Raw genomic sequence first — 21858 nt, 5'->3', positions numbered from 1 at the left:
TATCCCAGCCTTCCCTGGCCACTGGGGACAAAGGGTACAATAGATGTGTCCTCTTCCTTGGGGACCATCTGACCCCTCTTCTGAGGAGCAAACCAGGAATGCTTCAGCCACTCTGGCCTTTCCCAAGACCTTTGGAGTTTCTTTTGCCTTCTCAGAGCTCCTCTCCCGACCCATCTGATCAACCCTTACTCCTTCCAAGCTCACCCAATTACAACTACACTTCTGCCAGGCGATCCTTCCTGACACTCCTGTCTTCCTTACAGTAGTGTCCCCAACATATAGAACAAAGTCTGGCTTATAGTAGGTGCTCAATCGAAATTTGGTGATTGATTGAATGAGTAAATGAATGACTGGATATGCACTATTTAGTATGATCCTAGGTACCTTTTCTAGCTTCAGAGGGCCTGAGAAGGGTGGGGGAACTCAGGCCTCCTTAAGACAACAGGGTCTTGAGTCTTGAGTGGGGCCTGGCAGGACACCCATAGTGGGCCGTCCAGCTTCTGTGTAAACGTGCTCCGTCCCTCCTTCCCGGAATAATCCATCCATCCTCAGCTCACCCATTAGAAAGTCCTTCCCTCTCATAGTGAGGAGCGCCTCTGCCTGGCTGCTGCACCATCTGGGATGTGAGGAGCCCTTCTGCCCAGCCCCCCCACTGTCTGGGAAGTGAGGAGCGCCTCTGCCCAGCCCCCCCACTGTCTGGGAAGTGAGGAGCGCCTCTGCCCGGCCACTGCACTCTCTGAGAAGTGAGGAGCCCCTCTGCCCGGCCGCCCCACCATCTGGCAAGTGAGGAGCCCCTCTGCCTGGCCGCCCCACCGTCTGGGAAATTAGAAGCGCCTCTGCCCAGCTGCCGCCCTGTCTGGGAAGTGAGGAGTGCCTCTGCCCGGCCGCTGCACCATCTGGGATGTGAAGAGCACCCCTGCCCAGCTGCTGCCCCATCTGGGAAGTAAGGAGCGCCTCTGCCCGGCCGCAGTGCAACCCTCCAAGTGTGAAGTGACAGCCTTTGTGTGATCTTTCTGCCCTCCCCGTTTGCATTTTCGACATTAAAGTTTACTTTTAAATTTAAAAAAAAAAAAAAGAAAAAGTCCTTCCCTCTCGTAAAGCCAGAGGCCCCTCTTTGTACCTCTTCCTCCAGGTCCCCAGCTCTGTGTTCTGGGACCAAAGCGCAGGCTCCCTTTGCCCCCAAGAGAACCACTGTCCCTCGAGCTTTGCTTAACAGAGCTGAGGTGGGGCTGGAGTTTGTCAGACGGCTCTCAAACATGAGTTCCAACTCCAATAGGTCTGGGCATATGCCCTTAGTGAGCTAGATGTCGAGATTTCTATATGGAATTGACTTTTTAATGTCTGTAACAAATTTCCACTTTTTTAAAACACAGGGCAGACCAAATGAAACCTCTTTAATGGCCTGAGACTGCAGTTTGCAGGAGCCAGAATTGGCTAAAAAGAGAAAGTACCCCAAGCAAAGGAATGGGAATGGCCAGGGCAGAGGTGTAGAGGCTGGGGAAGAGCCCAGTTTGTATGCAGGACAGCTGGATACAGATGCACTTTGAGGCCAAAGCTCCTCAAATACCCACTGACAGCAAGCAGCCGTGACAGCAGGGAGTTCCTATACAGCCAGTCCCTCACTTTGCGCCATGACTGTCTTCTTTTACATACATAGTAGGACACACAGATTCTGCCCACAGTTGAAAAATCTGGACGAGTGTTGGAGCGTTTTTTCACCTTCACAGCAAAAGCACATGTCTTTACAGTTTAGAGAGCTTCACACACATTCCTCTGTGCATGGGTTTCCCCAGCCTAGGGGTTATTTTGTTCCCGTGTTATTAATGAGAAAACTGAGTCTCCGAGGGATGAAACTGACCCAAGTTCACTCACAAGTCAGTGGTAGAACAAAAACCAAAACCTGGCTCCTCATCTAGTGCTCTGACCTCTGCTTATAATTACACAGAAAGAAAATTCACATTTGAAAGCCTACAACCCCACATAGCATCTGTCTGGACATTTGTGTTTCTGAATTTTCAAGGCCTCACTGCCTTTGTCCAGTAATCTTTGACACCCTGTATTAATTTTTAATATGCGAAATGGTGAGATGCTCTTTAATCTAAATTGAATCTCAAATGCCATTCATCTCTCACACCAGCCTCTGTTGTTTCTGCACCCAAAAATATGTGTGTTAATTTTCAGCAAAAAGGAAAAGAGACCACAAGATTCAGCTCCTGGGAAGAGCATGACAAGTAGGCTGGACCAGGCAAGCTGTTCCACCTGCAGGTCCTCAAAACCCCTGTCTTTGGATACCAAGTACCAGAGCCACCAGCCCTAGCCTTCCACCAGACCAATCCTTCATGTCACATGTGGGGAAACTGAGGCCCAGAGAAGGGAAGTGGCTTCTCTGCCATCACAAGGCCCTTCCGCTGTGCCTCTCCTCACCTTGACTGACCCTTTCCTATCTTGTCAAAATCCTGCCAGTTCAAAGTCTTCCTCTCCAGAAGGTCTGGCTTAATCTCCAACCTGGCCTAAAAACTGGACGGTAATAATGACACAGTGCGTCTACCTGGTGCCAGGCACAGCGCTACACTCCTTACGTGAGACATCTTGCTGAAGCCGCACCCTAACCCTGTAAAATAGGCACTGCTGTTGCCTGCAAAAGGAGAAACGAAGGCACTGCTGTTGCCCGCAAAAGGAGAAATGAAGGCAGTGAGAGGTGAAGCAGTTACTCAAGGTCACTCAGAGCTGGGATTTGAACGCAGGCCATCCGAGTTCAAACCCCACCTGTGTTCTTGGGGCTTGGTTTCCTGAGCTCCGGTTTGGCTGTTCTTCCATTGACAAGAGGGGAGTGAGCGAGACATCGTTACCACCTCCACCTTCTCAGAGACCCCACGTGAGCCTCAGTGCCCAGGGTTCCCACCTTGGACTTTGATTCTGGGATGCTTGTAGTGGAAACTGCCATGGGAACAGTTCTAGCAGAACACACAAATGCTTTTATGCCCCGAATTGTTATTTCTGAAAAACAGAGGGCCTCTCAGAAGTCTGTGGGGAGTGGGCAAGGGCGGAGGCTGGGGAAGGAGCTGCCTGGAAGAGGGAGGGAGGGACAGAGAAGCTGCTCTGTGCCGACCCCTCACCCTTCCAGCCACATTGCCCTGTCCCAACCCATAGCCTTGGGGGTCTCAAACTGACAACTTAGGGGCTGAATCCAGCCCACAGAGATGTTGTTCTTGGCCCTGGCATGTTTTTAATGGGGAGATTTTACATCAAATTCCAGATGCCCAGCTTCTCTTAGAAGATTGGAAGATCTGCCACACTGGGCCCACATTCCCCCACAGGAGCTGAGAAGCAGCTGTCCTCTTCAGAAGGGCCAAGGTTCTTCACTTTGCTCCAGTTTCTACCACTGCCTAATGTCTCCCTCTCACCTACTTCACTCATTCACAAAACCCACCCAACCCCCACACCTATTCGAATTCGCAGCCCCTGCTCTGTCTGCTGTCCCGGGACTCGGGAGTTCAATGCCTGGCCTGTGGATTCCCAGCATGACAGACCCCCAGCATGATATGGCCTGACTTCCAAAATGGAACACCCACATCATCAACTGTTTACACTGTGGACTCCGGAACTTCTGAATCACAGCACTCGGAAGCTTCAGAGACTCCCCTCTCTTGGAATCAATCAGGCAGGGCCCAGAAGATTGTCTGGCCTCACTTACTTTCTCTTGGCAAAAACCTTAATTTGCACCAAATCTTATGAGGAGCTCCAAAATGTGAAAACAGACCCCAGGAAAAGCATTTCAGGCCTGCAGACCTCAGAACCCCTGGGATTCTCAGGACCTACTCATCTTATTGAACACTCCCATTTTTGAAATGGGGAAACTGCAGCTCAGAGAAGGAAGTGGCTGGCCAAAGCCCCAGCAAACTGCCATAACAGGCCAGCGTTGGCTGGTCATAGCCCCAGCAAACTGCCATAACAGGCCAGTGTTGGCCGGTCACAGCCCCTCCCTCAGAGGCCCACTGCCCTCTTGAAAGCTCCCTTCTCCCTTGTCAAAACTCAGTCCCAGGAAAAAGCCCGAAACTCATTCACACCATGGCATCCAGAACTGATGATGGCTTCCCCTCCCAGAAAGTCTAAAGGAATTGGAGCTTTTAATTAAAGGAATAAAAGTCAAGTAGAGGAATTCCAGGTGTTGGCTGTGGGTAGAAGTGGACAAAAGGAGGAAGACAGGGAAGCTTCCTGCAGTTCCTGGAATTGTGCTACAGTGTGCCGTGCCTGCACACTCTGTACGTGGATCTCCCAGATGGCCAGCCCAGCACGGAACAGTGGAGGAAGTGTTCCCACGTGCTTAGATCAAGGCTACCCTGGGCTCTCAGGGCCCAGGAGCTGCCCCACAGCAGCAGCTTGGTCTCGGGGCAGCCTGTCTCCCCATCTATGAAATGAGCCTAACCTGGCGCTGGGTTCGTTCGTTCTCACTGCATGCAGGGCACGGGATCCCAAGAGCTTGCCTGCACCAACAAGCAGGCTGGTGTGAGGTCTCCTAGGGAGGGAGCCATCCCTGGGCTCCCCCAGTGGGGGTGTCTCAGCCAGCCTGGCCCTTGGAGGCTCCTGATGGAGATCTCATGGTCAGCATCTGAGGAGACTCTACATCTAGAACCCCAGACACACTCCCAAACCACAGGCTGCTGGACTCCCGGAACCACTGAGCTCTTACGTCCATGGGCAGCCAGGTCTGTTCCATGCACATCACACTCCCCAGAACCTGGCACCAGGCTAGGCCCACAGTGGGGGCTCCAGGAATGCAATTGAATGAATGAATGGGTGAATGAGGCAATGAACAACAGACTGTTAGAACCCTAAAACCATATATTAGACCATGAGGTCCCATCAGCCACATGGTCCAGTCCTGCAACCCCAGTGTGCTGGTAGTGCTGTTCACAGGAGTAGAATGAAGGCCATAGGTCTGATGAGGGATGTGTGCCCCTCCCTGTCCACCCCCCATCTGTCCTCACTAAGACACAAGAAGAGCTAGGGTTTGGTGGGTCAGTGACAGGACTGTCATTGCCCTGCTGCGGGGGCCATTTTTGCTGCACTGTTTGGGCCAGGTTGCACACCTCAGGCCAGGCTTGTAACCCTCAGACCTGCATTTAGCGGGTGGGACAATTGTAAGGCTTCAGGTGCCAGGCCCTGAGGAATAGGAACCAGACTGGTCTTTGCCCCCAAGGTCCACGGCCCAAGTAGGACAGGGGTCTGGGGAAGTGGTAAGCCTGCCGCAGGGAAGACTGTGGAAAGTAAAGGCAGAGGGCCACTGTCCGCCTGGGGTGGAGGGGAGGCTGCTCAGCAGGGGCCCTTGAGAGGGGCTCCCAGTGCTGAGTGAAGGAAAGGCTGTTCCTGGTTTGCTGAACAGCAGGAGCAAAGGCCTGGGGGTGTGACAGGACACTTGTCATGGAAAAATAAAGTGGCACACCAGCTACTTGGGGCGACATGGGGCAGCTTGAAAGGAAGGCTGAAGCAAGGAGAAGCACCGGCCTCTGAGGGGCACAGCAGACAGTGGACAGAGGGAGCCCTCCCCACCAGAGCCACACACCTCCTGGTCACACGCCTGAATTTCCTCCATGAGAGGTTCACCCTTCCAGGCCCCTCTTCCAAGGTACAAAGACACCTGGGGTTCGTCAACTGTGGGTCATCCATACCCCAGTACCAGGGAATTTAGGAGGGGATGTATAGACAGGCAAACAGTGGCCAGTGCCAGAGCAAGGAAGGGCACAGCACAGGCACAGTGTGGCAGGAGGAAGGCAAAGTGCTGGCCTGGCTCTGCTGGGCGGAAGCCACATGGCGAAAGCCAAGGCTGCAGACACAGGTTGTGGGTCAGAAGACAGGGCCAGAGCGCCAGGCTGGGAGACGCGGGCTTTATTCCAAAGACAGTGAGCAGCCTCCCAAGGCCTTTGAGCAGGGGTGTGAGAGTGGACTTGCAAGTCTGGAAGAATTATCTGGAAATGCAGATGGGGGGTGGAAGTGGGCCCTTACCACTCTGTCCGGTCCCCACCTGATGAGGGTGCACCTGGCTACACCTCACTCCCTTTTCCAGAAGAGGAGAAACCACCAGTGTCAGCTGCATGTCCACCAGGCATGCTCCGAGCACATTGCAAGGCATCCACGGCGAGGGCGGCTCCTAAGTGGGCACTGTGCTGTCTGGTGAGCTGCTCTGTTCTAGTGTCTGCAACAGTGCCAGGCACTTGGTAGGTGCTCAATAAATGCTCATGGACCACATGAATCACCTCATGTGATACTCACAACCACGCATGGGTTAAGTACAATCACCATCTGCATTACAGAAGAGGGTACTGAGGCTCAGGAAGCGAAGGCCATCACACCGAGATTTTAATCCAGGCAGTGGCTTCTGATTCTTCTCTAACCACTGCATGGCATTCGACAGGAGGGAGAGCGGAAGGAGGGTACCAGTGCCAGGCGGCTGTAGGAGTGTGGATTTGCTTCCCGTGGCTGCCACGGCAAATGACCACAGACTGATTGTGGCTTAAAACAAGGGAAGTTTATTCTCTCATGACTTGAGGCCAGAAGTCAGAAATCAGGTGTCAGCAGGGCCACCTTCCTCTGAAGACCAGGGAACAATCCTTCCTTGCCTCTTCCAGCGTCTGGTGGCCCCAGGCATTTCCTGACTTATGGCTGCATCACTCCAAACTCTGCCTCTGTTTTTGCGTGGCCATCATCCTTCTGTGTCTGTGTCTCTTGTAAGGATACCTGTCATTGCATTTAGGGCCCAGACAGATAATCCTGGATGCTCTCATCGTGATATCCTTAACTTAAGTACAACAACAAGACTATTTTCCCAAATGAGGTCACATTCACAGGTTCCAGGGATCATGATGTGGATATATATTTTGGGGGCTGCCATTCAACCTACTGCACAGTGTCTCTGGCTTTTGGCAGGAGCCCACTTAGGGCCCAAAGCATGAAGAGATGTTGGGCTCCTGGGCCAGCCGCCCGCAAGTTTCTTGCTCTGTTTCTCCTTTTCTGCCCCTAGATTCCCAGAACACGCCTGCATCTCTCCCAGTTCCCCCAGGCCAACCTCTCTGTTCTCTGTCCACAGGTTTGCCGGGCACCGCTCCAGACCTGGAAAAGAGAAAGCAAATTTTTGGGCAAAACTTTATACCTCCAAAGAAGCCAAAAACCTTCCTGCAGCTCGTGTGGGAGGCGCTGCAGGACGTGACGCTCATCATCCTGGAGATCGCCGCCATCATCTCCCTGGGGCTGTCCTTCTATCACCCGCCCGGCGAGGGCAACGAAGGTAAGATGGGCCTCGGACCCACGAACCGCCCCGCAAACCTGGCCACCACATCCACACAGGGGGGCACTCATGGCTCACACAAATAATCCTCTCCTTCCAGGGGAGGAAAACGAGGCCCAAGGGGCGGGGCCCCGCCCATAGCCAACACAGCCAAAGGGTAGCCGAGCCAGGCCTCAGCCCTGTTTTCCCTGTGTGAAATGCACAAGAGTTGGACCGGTGACAGTAATCATTTCAGTGAGCATTTGTGAGCACTTACAGTGTGCCAAGCCCTGGGCTGAGATGCCCTGACAACCCCCTGAGGTAGCTGCCATGGTTATGCCCATTTTAAAGATGAGGAAACCTTGGGCTCAGTGTATACTTCTTGGGTGATGGGTGCACCAAATTCCCACAAATCACCACTAAAGAACTTACTCATGTAACTAAATACCACCTGTTCCCCAAAAACCTATAGAAATAAAAAAAGTTAAAAAAAAAAAAAGAGGAAACCAAGGCACAGAAAAGGGGGTTACCCTGCTCAAGGTCACCAGCTAATAAAGAGTCCTCAGATTTTGCTGTGGAGCCTTTTGAAAACATAGTTGTCAGGCCCCATCCTAAGAGAGCCTGGTTCTTTCTCTCCAGAGTCCAGGGACAGCTGGATTTTAATAAGCACACAGGTGAGGGCAACCCTGACATCTGTGCAGGCTGATCTGTTTTATAATCTGCTTTTTCAGTCAGTAGAATATTGTAAATACTTTTTTGTGATTCATTGTGATTCAACATTTCCTAATGAATGTGCTGCATAAATAACCCTACTACACCTTCAGACAAGCAAATTAAAAGTTAATAGCACATAAGAAATAACATTATGGGCCTCATTTTCCCTAAATAAGAAGGTGGTCTCTGAGGTCCCTTGAATATCTGTTGTCCTGCCCCCTCCCAAGCCAAAGTTGCCCAAGAAACTGGATAACCACGTCTATTAGGCCAACTACCTCAATTTTACACATAATAAGTTGATTTCTTACATGACCTCTTCCCATAGAGGGTTTAAAGACACAAGAGATACATCTCACAGGATGTGATCAAATAGAAAGCCAGCCAGAAAAGGAATGGAAGCAAAGAAACCAGCTATAATTGCTGCCGTGATTGAGATTTAAATCTGACTTGAGGTTCCTGGCAGCCAAGACGGAAAGAGAATTAGGGTGATTTGCTGTGAATATACTAAAGAGTACTGAATTAAAAAAATAATAATAATAAAACAAAAATTTTAAAATGAAAAATAAAATTAAAAACTAAAATGTAGATTTGCATAGCTCAAATTATCAACAAGGAGGAAAGATATTTAGGAAGATGACATTTCTCTTCACAAGAATTCTGGGATGAACTTTCACATAGGACATTATAAGAAATGCACAATGGGCAGCCTTCTTTGCAGAAGTTTTATACCAAATATGAAAGAAGGTAGTACATGACGACTTGAATAAGCCTTGAACAAAGCTAAGAGTGTAACGCAAATGCATAATGATAATACTTCTTACTATTTTTATAGCTACCACTAGTTGGGAGCTATTATGACAGAAGTCCATTTAATTCTCAATCCTCACAACAACCCTATAGGTAGATGCTATTATTATCCACGAAACCAAGGCCCTGAGACAGCGAATCGCTTGCTAAGCGCACACAGCTAGAAAGTAGCAGAACCATGACTCAGACCAAAGCATTCTGGCTCCTCAGTCCTGTCCCTCAGCTGCGTTTCCTCAAAGAGGGACAGGACTGAATCAGCCCGGATACATGGCCTCATGCAACCCAGCTCAGTACAAGATTAGAACTCAGATCGCAGGTGGTGGAGGGGGTGGAGGGGTAACATGGACCGAGTTCCTCATGTGTGCCAGGAGGAGCTTCTAACCCCCTAAACGGGTGGCTACAATCTTCCGTCTTAGAGATTCGGAAACCAAGGCCCAGAGAGGGGAAGGACTTGCCTGCGGTCACAAAGCTACCTTAGACGGTAGGGCAGGATTTTCAACCCGAGTCTATCTGGCGCTTTCCACGGCTCTTCCCTGCCTCTGGCCGGGGTACTAGCTCACGCCACGCCCTGGTCCAAGGCAGCTGCACACAATCCAGCTTCACTGGGATCAAAAGTTCTTGGGCTTTGTGACCATCCTGACTCCTTCTCCGGAAGCCCACGCCCTGGCCTGAGATCTGAACTCTGGGCCTTCCATGTTTCCAGGACTCCTGCGCCCCAAGTCAGGCTCAGGCTCCACCAATCCCCAGCCACCAAGTGCAAAAACAAACAAACAAACAAAAAACCCTGAGAGAGACATCAGTTTCACCAGGGAAGTTGACAGGGACAGTTATGTGGCCTTCTTGGCTCCCTTCTCCCTGCACACAGCCTTCCAGAGACGGGCCCAGCTGTGACTGAGCACCCAGCACACGTGGCACTTTATGTCTGGGTTCTCAGTGAACCCTCACAGCCATTTCACAGACCAGGAACTTTCGGCCAAAGATCCCCAACAGGACCCTCCCTGAGCTGCCAGTGTTGAAATTGTGCCATTGCTATGGTGCTAGTGAGTTTTGTTTGAAATCATGAAATGCACCCAATTTCTTTTTGACACCAGCTGCCACATCTTGGAAGTCACCAGAGTCCAGTGATCAGAGTCTAGGCACAGGGCCTGGATCTGCCTGTCTGGCCCTGGACCCAGGCCGGCCCTCCATGTGCTCAGCCTCAGTGTCTTCATCCATAAAATGGGGTGAATGATAGTACTTGCCCTGTGGAGCTCTTGTGATGATTGAAGGAAATAATGCAAAGCGCTTAGCACGGAGCCCTGAGCAAACCTCAGGAAGCAGATGTCACTCCCCATATGGCCGATCGCTCCTGGTTTCTGGAAAAGTGGCCACGTTCTTTTCAACACCCCACAATTCTAGTATCATCTACAGCAACGCGGGGGTGGACAGTGTGAGCGTATTAGAGCCACAGGTTCCAAAGCCCCAGCACCTGTCACTCTTGCCTCCAGCCCCTGTCATGTTGAGTCCTCAGAGGCCCACTGCCCGCCTCCACCCCAGGTCTAAAGATCCAGGAGTTAGGGCCTGAACCAGGCAGAGAGCCTTGCTTCTGAGGGGGCAGGCAGCCCTGTGCACAGAACAGATTCAGGAAGTTCTGCAGAAGGAGCAACGCCGGCCCTGTCAGCAGAAGGAAGGAAGGAGGGAATGCAGGCTAGGGGGAAGGAGGAAAAGGAAAGGAAGAAGGAAGGCAGGGAGGGGCTTATTTATAACCTGGCACCCATAGGAAAGATGGATGACATTCCACCACCGGCTTCACCAAATCCCCGGTGCTCACGTTCTGTTTGAACTCATTCCGTTTTATTTATCACTTGCCATTATCTTAAGTGCCTTGGAATGGACATACTCAGCCCCGAGCTCTGATGCTAGCCAGGTACACGGCATCCCCACCCCCACCTCATCTGGCAGGTGAGGGCACTGGAGCTCCAAGAGGGGAGGGTGGGGACTCACCCAGAGTTGTGGCCTGGGCCCCCGAGTCAGGCCTCAGGCTTCCCACACTGGGGACAAACTCAAGAGCCAGAGATGAAAAACCTGCAACTGGACTCATTCCAGGGTCAGGTCTGGGGGCAGGCAAGGAATACAACATGGTGGCAGCACTACAGGGCTGACCGCCCCCACCGAGGGGCGGAAACCAAGAGGGAGGCCTGCTCTTAGCAGATGACAAAGCAGGAGCTTGGGACCCAGTGGGATGTGGGTTCAAATCCAGGCTCAGCAACTCCCAGCAAGTGACTGCCCCTGCCCAGGCCTTACCTTCTCCCTCTGTAAGACGGGGCTGGTCACTGGCAATGTTGATGGGTGGAATTAGAGTCACACACGCAATGAGTGTATGAGTTTCTCACTGTGCCTGGCCCATTGTAGGTGGTTAGTAGATACAGTCATGTGTCGCTTAACGACAGGGACATGTCATGTTCTAAGGCAATTTCATCATCGTACCAACATTGTAGAGTGTGCTTACACATACCTAGATGGCACAGCCCACTACACACCTGAGCTGTATGGTGCAGCCCGTTGCTCCTAGGCTACGCACCTGCACAGCATGTGACCAGACTGAATCCTGTAGGTAGCCGTAACACAATGGTTCGTATTTGTGTATCTAAACATAGAGAAGGTACAGTAGAAATGCAGTATTATTATGATTATTATTTTATTATAGTATTATGAGACCACTGCAGTAAATGCAGTCTGTCACTAACAGAAACGGCCTTACGTGGCTCATGACTATGTTTGCTGAGTGACCCCAGGGCCCTTGTCCAGCAGTGACACTGTTGCTATCTGTACACAGTGTCTAATTTTACCTAATGCCTAACTCCTGGGGCTCTGCCCCACACTTCATCTCATCCTTTTTCCTAAAACCATTGGGCCAAGCTGGGCCAGGCTGGGCTGGATGCCCCCTGATGAGCAGGAGTGAAGGGGTATAAAAGCATCCTCAAACTTAAAGCCAGGAGCCCTCATTTGAGTCCTGGCTGTATCACTTCCTGGTGTGTAACCTTGGGAAGGTCTTATCTCATACTCATCACGAGAAAGCAGTTGGGGCAGGGCTGTGGGTGCTGCAGAACTCTGCAGCCTGTTAGTCCTCTACCAACGTCATTTTGTACATGAAGGATTACCTGGCTCAGAAACCTCTAGGCACTTGTCCTAGGTCACACAGCGTGTTCATGGCAGGGCTAGGATTGGCACACTCAGTGCCCCTAACCCCCTGCTGGTGACAGCTCCCCTAATGCCAGAGTGCCAACAGCGTGATAGGCACATAGTAGGTGTTTAGAAAATGTTTATGGCTCAACCAGTTTTGAGGATCTTTGTTGGATACCAGGCCCTGGTAGCCATCTGGGAGGCAGATTCCCCATTGTACTGGTGAACATGCAGACAGGCCCAAAGAGGCCAACTGGGTTCCCCAAGCTTACACAGACAAGGAGAGACCACACCCTCTACAGCCCCAGGTCCAGGAAGAGCAGTTGCAGTTCCCTGGACCCTATGGCCACAGTCTCCAGATCCTGTCCGTGCCCCAGTCCAAGAGAGCCCCAGAGGAGACCTCAGCAGGACCCACCCACTCCCCTCTTCCCTCCCTTCTATTCTCTTCTCCCTAATTGCTCCCGGGGCAGCAGGAGTTGTTCCTAGGGTCGGACAGCTTCCAGGTGGCCGAATCCCTACCCCAGCAATCTGCACTCCCACTTTCTAGTCATCCCTCAGCACCGCGTGACCATTAGACAGTTGTTCTCTAGAGATAAAAGCTAATCGGCTTTTGCTGGCAGAGTGAGTGCCCTCCGAGGCCCAGAGGGTTCCTTGGTATTGAGTCAGCAAGGGCAGCAGGTAGGGCTGAGAGTTGGAATAGGGTGCAAATCCCACTCAGTCACTGTGCCCTTGGCTTTCAGAGGCCAGTCCAAGGAAAAAAGCTCATGAAAAGGGGAGAGGACCAACTTTTACATGTACCTATCATGTGCCAGGCCCTTAGCTCACAAATCTGTTGGATTATCCCACTTCACAGCTGTCTAACTTAGGGCTCAGAGAGGCCAAGTCACTTACCTAAAGTCACACAGCAGAGGTTGGACTTGAACTAGGTCTTTCCGATTCCAGAACCCGAAAGCTTGTCATTTCTCTAAGTGTCCAAATGCTCCAGTAGCTGCTGTAATGGGGGCCCCATTGAGGAAGCACACAGCAGGAGAAATAACAGCCTTCCCATTTCCAGAGCACATAGCAAGGGGCAGGGGATAACAAAAGTCTTGCAAAATGCAGCATGGGGCTCTGTAATCCCACTCCTTCCCCCTCCATGCCCCTAAGCCCCAAGAAAATGCATTTCCATATACTGGGTTTCTGTTTAGCAAGGTTCACCTGTGTCTCCCAGTCTTTGGAGTCTCTATTAGTGTCATTCATGGTGGTACAGGAGGCACCGTTCGCCATTTCCTCTCCTCCCATCATCATATGTCACTCAAATCCAGCAGGAGCTCCTTCTGTAATGTGGGCCTCAGGGCTTCATAAAGCCGGGCTGTGGAACTTGAACGCAATAATGCTCACCCACACACTGGAAAATAAGAATCACCAGCTTTAACTGAGCATTTACTGTGTGCTCACTGCAGTGGGTGTTTTACCCGAAGGCTCTCTCTTAATTCTCTCAACCACGTTATGAGAGAGCACCTGCCATTTTGCAGATGAGAAAAACAAAACAAGGCAGGCACAGTGGTTACATAGCAAGTTCATGGGCACACAGCAGTTAGCGCAGCTGGGATTCAAACTTGGTTACCATTAGCACATTTATGATTACCATTACTCCAAGGCTGGTCCTGCTAAACAGTTTTTATTACTGGAAAAGTCTGAAACTCCCAAGGTGGGGAGAAAGGCGGCTTTGGGAACCCCACATGATGGCATTCTTTACTGGCCCGAAGGGAACGGCTGGTTCAGTGCAAGACCTGGAATTTTCCAGTGGCACATGCAGCTGGGCCGCAGTGATTCCATATCTCCCCAGGCTTGGGCCCCACCCTTCCAGGAGCTGAAAGCCCATAAACATTCCTTGAGTGTCACTTGGCCTTCTTGTCATGTTGCTTCTGACCCCTGGCTTTCCAGAAGCTTCCACTGGGGTCTCTTGAAGCTTCTGTTCTCTGTTCCTTGAGACAGACTGGATTTCCAGATGATCAGCCATGAATCTTTGGCAAACACATGGCAGAGGGGGCTGCTGGGCTCAGGGAGAGTGAACAGGCCAGGTCTGGTGTCAGATCCGAGACCTGGATCCAAACCCCATTATCTGCTGTGTGACCCCAGGTAAGTCTCTGCTTCTCTCTGAACAGCTACCCTTCTCTCAGCCAGCTTGAGGGTTAAAGTAAATGCTGGGTGCACAGCAGGCCTTGCAGGGTATCCAGTGCCCCACCTGGCCCCTGTGGAAAGGAACTGCTCTGAGTTTTCCAGGAAGGATGGTCAGATGCTGCTGGAGATTCCTTTCCATGGAAATGGCCGCTCCCCAGGTCCCAGGGGGAATGAAGGCCCGGGTGTGTCCTGGCTGTGGCACCTCACCTCCTGGGCCTCCACCTCTTGCTCTCAGGATCCTTGTGGGGATGAGAGAGGGACGTGGAAGGGCCTTAGGCCCAGCACTACATGGGTAGGACCTGCCTTTGGGTCTGATGCCTTCAGATCTGATGTGCCCAGGTTCTTTTTCTGTTCACCCCATGGGCCTGGCAGACCTCGAGAGTTTTCGGGGCCTAGACTGGGAGGCTCAGTGGTGCAAGGGTGTGGGATGCAGGGTCACTGTAGGTCAGACAGGCGGCCTGCAGCTCAAGCCTCGGTGTCCTCATTGTGGAGGGCGGCTCACTCCTCGGCTGACGTCTGACAAGGACCGAGTTAGAGAACCTCCTGTGTGCTGAGCTCTGGCCAGGAGCTTCCACCTTCCTCTCCCTGAGCCCTGGAAGGTGGTCTCAGTGATCCCTATTCTGCAGATAAGGCCACTGAAGCTGGGGAAGGGCAATGACTTACCCAAAATCATGCAGAGGCAGCAGCAGGATTAGAACCAGCTCATCTTCCCAACCTGCCTGGGCAATGTAATGAGACTCCGACAGAAGGAGAGGACATGGGCAAAACTGCCTTTTCAGACCATAAAGCACGTGCAATATTGGCTGCCTTTGTTCTGGAAAAAAAAAATACCTCACTTACTCTCTTTTCTCATGAATTAGAGAAAATTCCTTGTCTTTTCTCATCAATTAAATTCTCTTTTCTCTCCTCTGTGCCTTGTCTGTGCTGTAGAGTCTGTGAACTTTACCACATTAAATTTCAACTCTCACAATAGGTCCCCGAGATAAAGAATATTCTTACCCAGACGAGAAAATGAGTTTCAGAAAGGGAGTCATTTGCCCAAGATCTCACAGCTAGAACAAAGGCAGAAAACTGAAGAGGCTAAGATGGTGGGCTCTGAAGCCAGACTGCCTGGGTTCACATTCTAGCTTCCTACTTGCCCTTCATAGCTTGGGCAAGTCGCTTGACCTCTCTGAGAAACCTCAGCTTCCACATCTGTGAAATGGGCAGTGGGAGTACCCTGTGAGATGATCTGCGTGAAGCACTTTCCACAGGGTTTGGTACCCAGACACATTGCGTAAGTGGATAATTATCGTCTGATTCTTAACACTTGTTACTTGGCAGAGCTGAGCTGTAAATCCAGGCCCATGAGGCCTCTCCTGTCTGGCTGACCTCACTCTGCCTGCTTCTGTCTGGTCTTTCAGGATGCGCGACGGCCCAGGGTGGGGCAGAGGATGAAGGAGAGGCAGAGGCGGGTTGGATCGAGGGGGCCGCCATTCTCCTCTCAGTTATCTGTGTGGTCCTGGTCACGGCCTTCAATGACTGGAGCAAAGAGAAACAGTTCCGGGGCCTGCAGAGCCGCATCGAGCAGGAACAGAAATTCACCGTGGTCCGGGCTGGCCAGGTGGTCCAGATCCCTGTGGCTGAGATCGTGGTTGGGGACATAGCCCAGGTCAAATATGGTAAGTGTCCCAGCCACAGAGCCAGGTTCTAAAGCTGGATTCTGGGCAGAGGTGGGACAGGCCAGGCTGATGCAAAGAGATTAGCTCAAGGGAAGGGGTGCATTCCTGAAGGCTGATCCCAAACCAAGATGTCTTCTGAGATCCTTTAGGAGGTGGAAGGGTACTTCCTGGAGGAGGTACAATCCCAGAATCCATTTAAATCAGAAATTACAAGTACATGGCACATGTGCCACCACTCTCCAAACTTCCACCCATAGCGGACATTACTAATCAGTCACAGCTCAGAGCCTGGATACAGCCGCAGAAGCCTTCTCAGCATAGCACCCCAACAACCACTAACACTCAGAATGGGTTTATTAGATGAAACCTATTTCCCATCCCTGATTTGGCTGTTAATGGATGCTTGTTGGGCTAGAGGAGATGTTAGAAATCGTGTAAGTGGGTAAGTGAATATTCTGGACCTGTGCTACTGCCATGGGGAAAATGGGCAGGCTGGCACCAAAAGGAGTTTGAGCCAGATATGTCCGAGGTAAGTTGAGGCAGAAGGTAGGGGAGAAATTGGAGTGCCCCTCCTCACTCTGCCCTAAAGGGCTTGATTTCCCCTTGACGATGTGACTTTGTTGGGGTCTTCTCAACCCAGCCAAGACAGACTGGTTCCTTCCAAAAGATTTCCCCGAACCATAACTGAGATTAAAGAAGAATGAATTGTTGAGAGACCTGCACTCCAAGTTCAGGCGAGGTCAAAAGAAACACTTCATAAAGTACATGCCCGCTTGAGCGAGGGTTTCAGGGCCCCAACCTCAGCCCTCCAGGCCTTGTGCTGTGCACCTTAGCTCCAGTCTTGAGCTGTACATGGGCCTTCTATGGGCACCCTCTTGGTTCCTATACCCTGGGAGCTCTAGGCATTCTGTCCCTGATGGCAAACCTTCCCTGGTAATCACACCTTTAAGGGAATGTTCCAGCCTTCTAGTCACCTGAGAGCCTGCTGACTCCCCTGCCCTTCCTCTTGCCAGGTGACCTCCTCCCTGCCGATGGCCTCTTCATCCAGGGCAATGACCTCAAGATTGATGAAAGCTCCCTAACTGGAGAGTCTGACCAGGTGCGCAAGTCTGTGGACAAGGACCCCATGCTGCTTTCAGGTGAGCTTTAGCCTGACGTTGGGCCCATTCCCATCGCCATGCCCAAGGGATGCCTGTGTGTGTCCCCTTCATGAGGCTGAAGGGACTCAGAGACTTTGATCCTTGGCTCTGGCATCTCCAACCAGCTCAGCCCCAAGTGAGAACTCCCTTCCTTTTCCCTCACAAACACACATTGAGCCTACTGTGCACTCAGCAATCCCAGCCCTGGGGAGACTGCAGTGAATAAAATAGACAAAGCATCCCTGCCCTCATGGCATTGGCCTTCTAGTGACTTGGTTTACTAAAAAGCTGAACACCGAAGCCCACTCTCATCAGAGATGAGAAAGAATCAGTCAGATGATAAGCGTTCTGGCCACCAGCTGTGTGCTAGGTACTGGGCCCGGCACTAGGGCTGCAGCGATGAGTGAGGCAGGGAAGGCCCAGCCCTGAGGAGCTTGTGGCGGAGTGAGGAGCAGGGAGGCGATGTGAAAATTCCTGAGCGGAGAAGTGTGTGAAGAAAACAAACAGGGCACAAGGTGTACTGAGTGTGGGTAAGGAGGAGGAGCTGGCCTTGTGACCATCCGAGGGAGAGCACACCAGGCAGAGGAAGCAGCAGGGGCAAAAGCCCAGAGGCAGGACCAGCTGGAGGCTGCAGTGACATAGAGAGAGTGGAGAGGCCAGAGGTCAGGCCTCATGGGCTATGGTCAGCGTTTGGAAATTACTCCCGGTGTGATGAGGATTCTCTGAAACGGTTTTAAGCAGTGAGCTGATCACGTTTACATTTTTACAAGCTCACTCAGCTACAGGGACAGAGAAGAGGTGGGGAAACCCTGCAGGGGTGAGACACTAGCCAGGTGAGACCCCTTTTCACAGCAACGCCCAAAAAGCCTTATTGTCCATCAGTGCTCAGCAAACACCCTCTGCAAAGCTACTCTGGGTGCTCAGCCCAAGTGCTGGGACTATCTCCACCCCCAACCCACCAGTGATTCAGGCCCAGCCCCTGCCCATGGGAGGCCCTAGCCTGAATGGCCTTGGGGATTCAGGCCTACCAACAGCTAATCCCACAGTAGACATGTGAGGAAGGTGTTGTGAGAAAGCCAAGGAAGGACCAGAGCTCCCTGGAGGAGGTGGCATGCAGCTGGGTTTTAAAGGATGAATAGGAGCTTTCCACCAATTGTAGAGAACGGGCCCTCCTAGCAGAGGAAACCACGTACAAAGGCACAGAGTTCTGAAGGAGTGTGGAATGTCCTGGAAATGCAAACAGGTCTGCAGGACAGGATGGTAGGAGTGAGAATAGAGGTGGGGGCATTTATTTATCCAGCATTTATTCAACCAACAATTGTTAAGCACATACTGTGTGCCACTGGTTAAGGAAACAAACAAGGTCCCTGTTGTCCTGGAGCTTAGAATTTAGTAAAGGAGAGAACCAGTAAAGGAACGAGCAAGCAGATATGCAAGGTAACTTCAGATAATGGTAAATCAGATGAAAACGTTCCACCATTGTAGTGAGATACAGAGACCTGCAGGAAAGGCACAGGAATCTGAGTTGGTCAGGGAAGCCCTGTCTGAAAAGGTTGCATTTGACCTAAAATCAGAACAATGAGAAGAAAAAAGTATTCTAGGCAGAGAGATAGCAAGTGCAAAGCCCCCGGGGTCTCACTGAGAGACCATGGAATGCCCCAGATGACCTCTTAGAACATAGGGCCACATGAGAGTTCAATAAATTGTTACAGCCCTGTGGCCCTGTAAAGGCCACAGGATCCTGCCCTCTGTGATAAAGTGGTTGACAGACAGAGCATCCTTGGGGGCAGTGGCCAGGTATGTCCTCTGGATGTGTGGAAGCCCAGGGCAGGCATGGGCCTGAGAGGATGGAAACTTCAGACAGTTTGGGGAAGAGGGAAGAGGGGAAGATGCTGGCAGGAAGCTGGAGAGAGAATGTTCGGAATCACTGGCCTGACAGCATCACAAACCAGCCAAGGAGGAGGGCACAGGTGCAGAGAGGCCCTGGAAAAGACACGACGGGCAGAGATGGATGGGAAGCCAACCAGCCAGCCTGGAGTGAGTCATAGGGTGGCCGGGTCTCGGAGCAGGAGCAGGAGGGCCCAAAGGGAACAGAGGTGCCAAAAATAAGACCATGCTGAAGGCAGAGGATGGGAGCAGGAGATTTCAGGACGAGAAGCATAAGGGGAGAGTGAGGAGGTGCTTTGGGGAGCTTGGGGAACCCTCTGGCTGTGTGTGCTAGCTCTCTGTCAAGAAGCCTCAAAACTTGGAGAGGCTGGGATGTCTCCAGGGAGGCCAGAAGTCCCAGGAGACCAAGAGATCCTACAGGAGAGCTGAGGCCTGCAGGCCCTTGGAGACTCAGAAGGGAGCTCACCCCTTAGTGGGGAAGGACAAGGGGACTGGGGACAGACAGAAGGCATTCCAGGTCTCAGCAGGGATCCCAGTGAGTCCCGTGAAGCCTGGGCTTCTGGGGTCAGCATTGGTCTTGGCAGGATTCCCAGTCATCTTGGAATAGTGGCCTGTGAGCACTGAGATGAGAAAGGGGTGACTGCAAAAAGCCACTACAGGCTCTCTGAGCCCAAGTTGAACCAGCGGCCTTGGTCTCCATCTGGCTGGGAGCCTGGGTTGATGGAAGAGGCCTGGGGCCTCTGGATGTCAGGAGACATCAGCCAAGGTCTCCAGGATGTCCTTGTGGGCAGGAAGGAGAGGGGCGTGCGGGAACCTGGAGATCTCAGTGGGTTCATGCTGGTTCTTGGGTCGCTGGTAATCTGGTGGACGGTTTCTAGTGGCCTTCCCTGGAGCTCTATCCTGTTGCAATGTGCAAAGTGTTCCCATCAGTCTCTCAGAGCCCACAAGCACAAGGGGGTGGCAAAAAGAAAGCAAGTGTCAGGATCCAGAAAGATGATCACAGGACACAGGATGAACCAGATGGAAGAAAGTGAAGCTCCTTGGCAAGGCTGAAGCCCTGGCATCAGAAATCCAATTGTGTGGGAGTCAGCAGGGCAAGGGAGTGTGGCTCAGCTCAAACTCATAGGGAGAAACGGAGAAAGGGGCATAGCTGGCTCCACAGCAAGCAGTATAATTGGAAAGAGATTTCTGTAACAGTCAGGACCATTATCGGACAAAAGAGGCTGCCTGTAAGATAGTGAGTTCCCCATCACTGACTGTCTATGAGCAGGACGTAGACAGGCTGCAGGTGGGGATGTTGGAGAGTGGCCCACTGAGTGGGCACGGCATTCAGCGCCCCTCCCAGGCCTGAGAGTACATTCACCATGCCCTATCTCCCACTCTGCCCCCACCATCTACTGATCCACCTTGTCTTGCTCCCTTCAATCTGCCTCTGCTGAGGCCGTCCTCTCTTCCTAGTCTTATTTCTTCCTCTTTGCCCACTTAACTTTTTTCCATCTGCTCAAGCCCCACCTCCTCCATGAAGGCTTCCCTGACCACTACTGCCCTGTGGCAGTCATCCACTGACCACCTGGGACCCACTTTTAGCCTGTGACACTCTACTTCTTGCTTGACCCAAACAGACACAGCCTCGTCATGGTGTTTGAGTTTTGCACTGCACAAACCATCTCAAATAAAATGAAGAACAAAATTCGTCGACCATCCCACCACCCAACCAGATCTCACTGGTCTCACTTTTATAGGCCCTGCTATCCTTGGCCACATGCAGATAGATGGCACTACCATGTAGTGTCATTTCTCCATCAATCCTCTTGCCCACACAGGTCTGAGCAGCCGGGAGCTCTGAACTGGAAGCTCTCAGGAGGTTGTGCCCAGCTCACCCCTGGGCCCTGCAGACCTTAGGCTCTGTCCTCCAGAGTCAGTGGGGAGAAGCTGAGCAGAGTGTCAGGCTGAGCTGAACAGGACCTGAGCTCTCAAGTGAACTTGCTGTGTGGCCTCGGGCACATGGCTTCACTTCTCTGAGCCCATTTCCCTGGGAGGACAATAGGAATGTCATTCATGATATGATGTAAGTGGATCCACTAGCACAGTGCTGCACAGGGAGGCTCAAGATGAGTTGGTCCCCTTCCCCATTCCTTGGGTGGGGCCTGGACTTGGGGGTGAAACAGACTGGGTTCCAATCCCAACTCTACTCTTCCTTAGCCAGGAATCCCCAACAAGCTTCTCCCCCTTTCTGATTATAGCCCCAGCTCGTGAGGTTGTGTTGAAATCTGGAACTTCCAGAAATGTCCATTTCCCCTCTTATCCTTCATCTCAAATGTCTCCCCTTTCCTACCTCTCTGGGCTACCCCCTTCCTCTCCATCATCCAACTCCTCCCTACCTTCAGCCTGCAGCAGCCTGCCTCCCCCAGGGGGTGTTCCTTGATTAGTTTCTTCCCCAGTGTTCTGAACTCCCTGCGCAACAGCCATTTGGATGCTCATTTTTGTGCACAACTAGACACCATGGGCCCCTTACATCCGTGGGGAGGCCTTGCTGGACCTTCCAGTCTGACGATCCTTGAGGAACAACACAGAGAGACCAGGCTGGGGCATTTGTGGGGTCCTTATGGTGGTTGAGAAAGCCCTAGTGTCATCTCATGCACTGTTTCAGCTTAGAAGAGGGCAGGAAACACTCAGTTCTGGTCAGTTGGTCCAACCATGCTTGGCCTGTGACCCTGGACAGGTCCCTTCACCTCTCTGAGTCTCTGTGTCTGTGTCAGTACAATGGGGAAGCTGGTGGGGCCTCCACTCTACCCCACAGGGCTGTTGTGGGGACCACAGGCATGCACACGTGTGACTGTCCTTTGCAAACAAACCCTGCGGTTGTGAGGTGCTGTATGGTGTAGAAGGAATGTGGCATTTGGAGGCAGAACACCCATGTTCCAGCCCTCCAATGGCTCCCACTGTGGCCTCTGCCCCTCAGAACCTCAGTTTCCCCATCTGACAAGTGAGGGCAGACCAGCCTTCAGAAAGACTCAAATGACCTCAACACTCAAGGCACCAGGGAAATCACCAAAACCAGGCA

General features: G+C 52.0%; 1 protein-coding gene across 17 annotated transcripts in view; it reads left to right on the top strand.

Moving 5' to 3' along the window:
* ATP2B2 (ATPase plasma membrane Ca2+ transporting 2) overlaps positions 1-21858 on the top strand; it is a 390019-nt gene that overhangs the window by 295762 nt on the left and 72399 nt on the right. For all 17 annotated transcript variants that reach the window (XM_032149713.2, XM_032149717.3, XM_032149706.3 and 14 more), the window contains 3 exons: positions 7085-7282; positions 15511-15768; positions 16782-16907. In XM_032149713.2, coding sequence (XP_032005604.1) covers positions 7085-7282; positions 15511-15768; positions 16782-16907 — 582 coding nt within the window. The remainder of the gene's footprint in view (positions 1-7084; positions 7283-15510; positions 15769-16781; positions 16908-21858) is intronic.

Source organism: Hylobates moloch, unplaced genomic scaffold (genome assembly GCF_009828535.3).
Source record: "Hylobates moloch isolate HMO894 unplaced genomic scaffold, HMol_V3 SCAFFOLD_4, whole genome shotgun sequence".
Taxonomy (NCBI): Eukaryota; Metazoa; Chordata; class Mammalia; order Primates; family Hylobatidae; genus Hylobates; species Hylobates moloch.
Note: the sequence above shows the minus strand (reverse complement) of the source record. Positions and strands in the feature narration are given on the sequence as shown.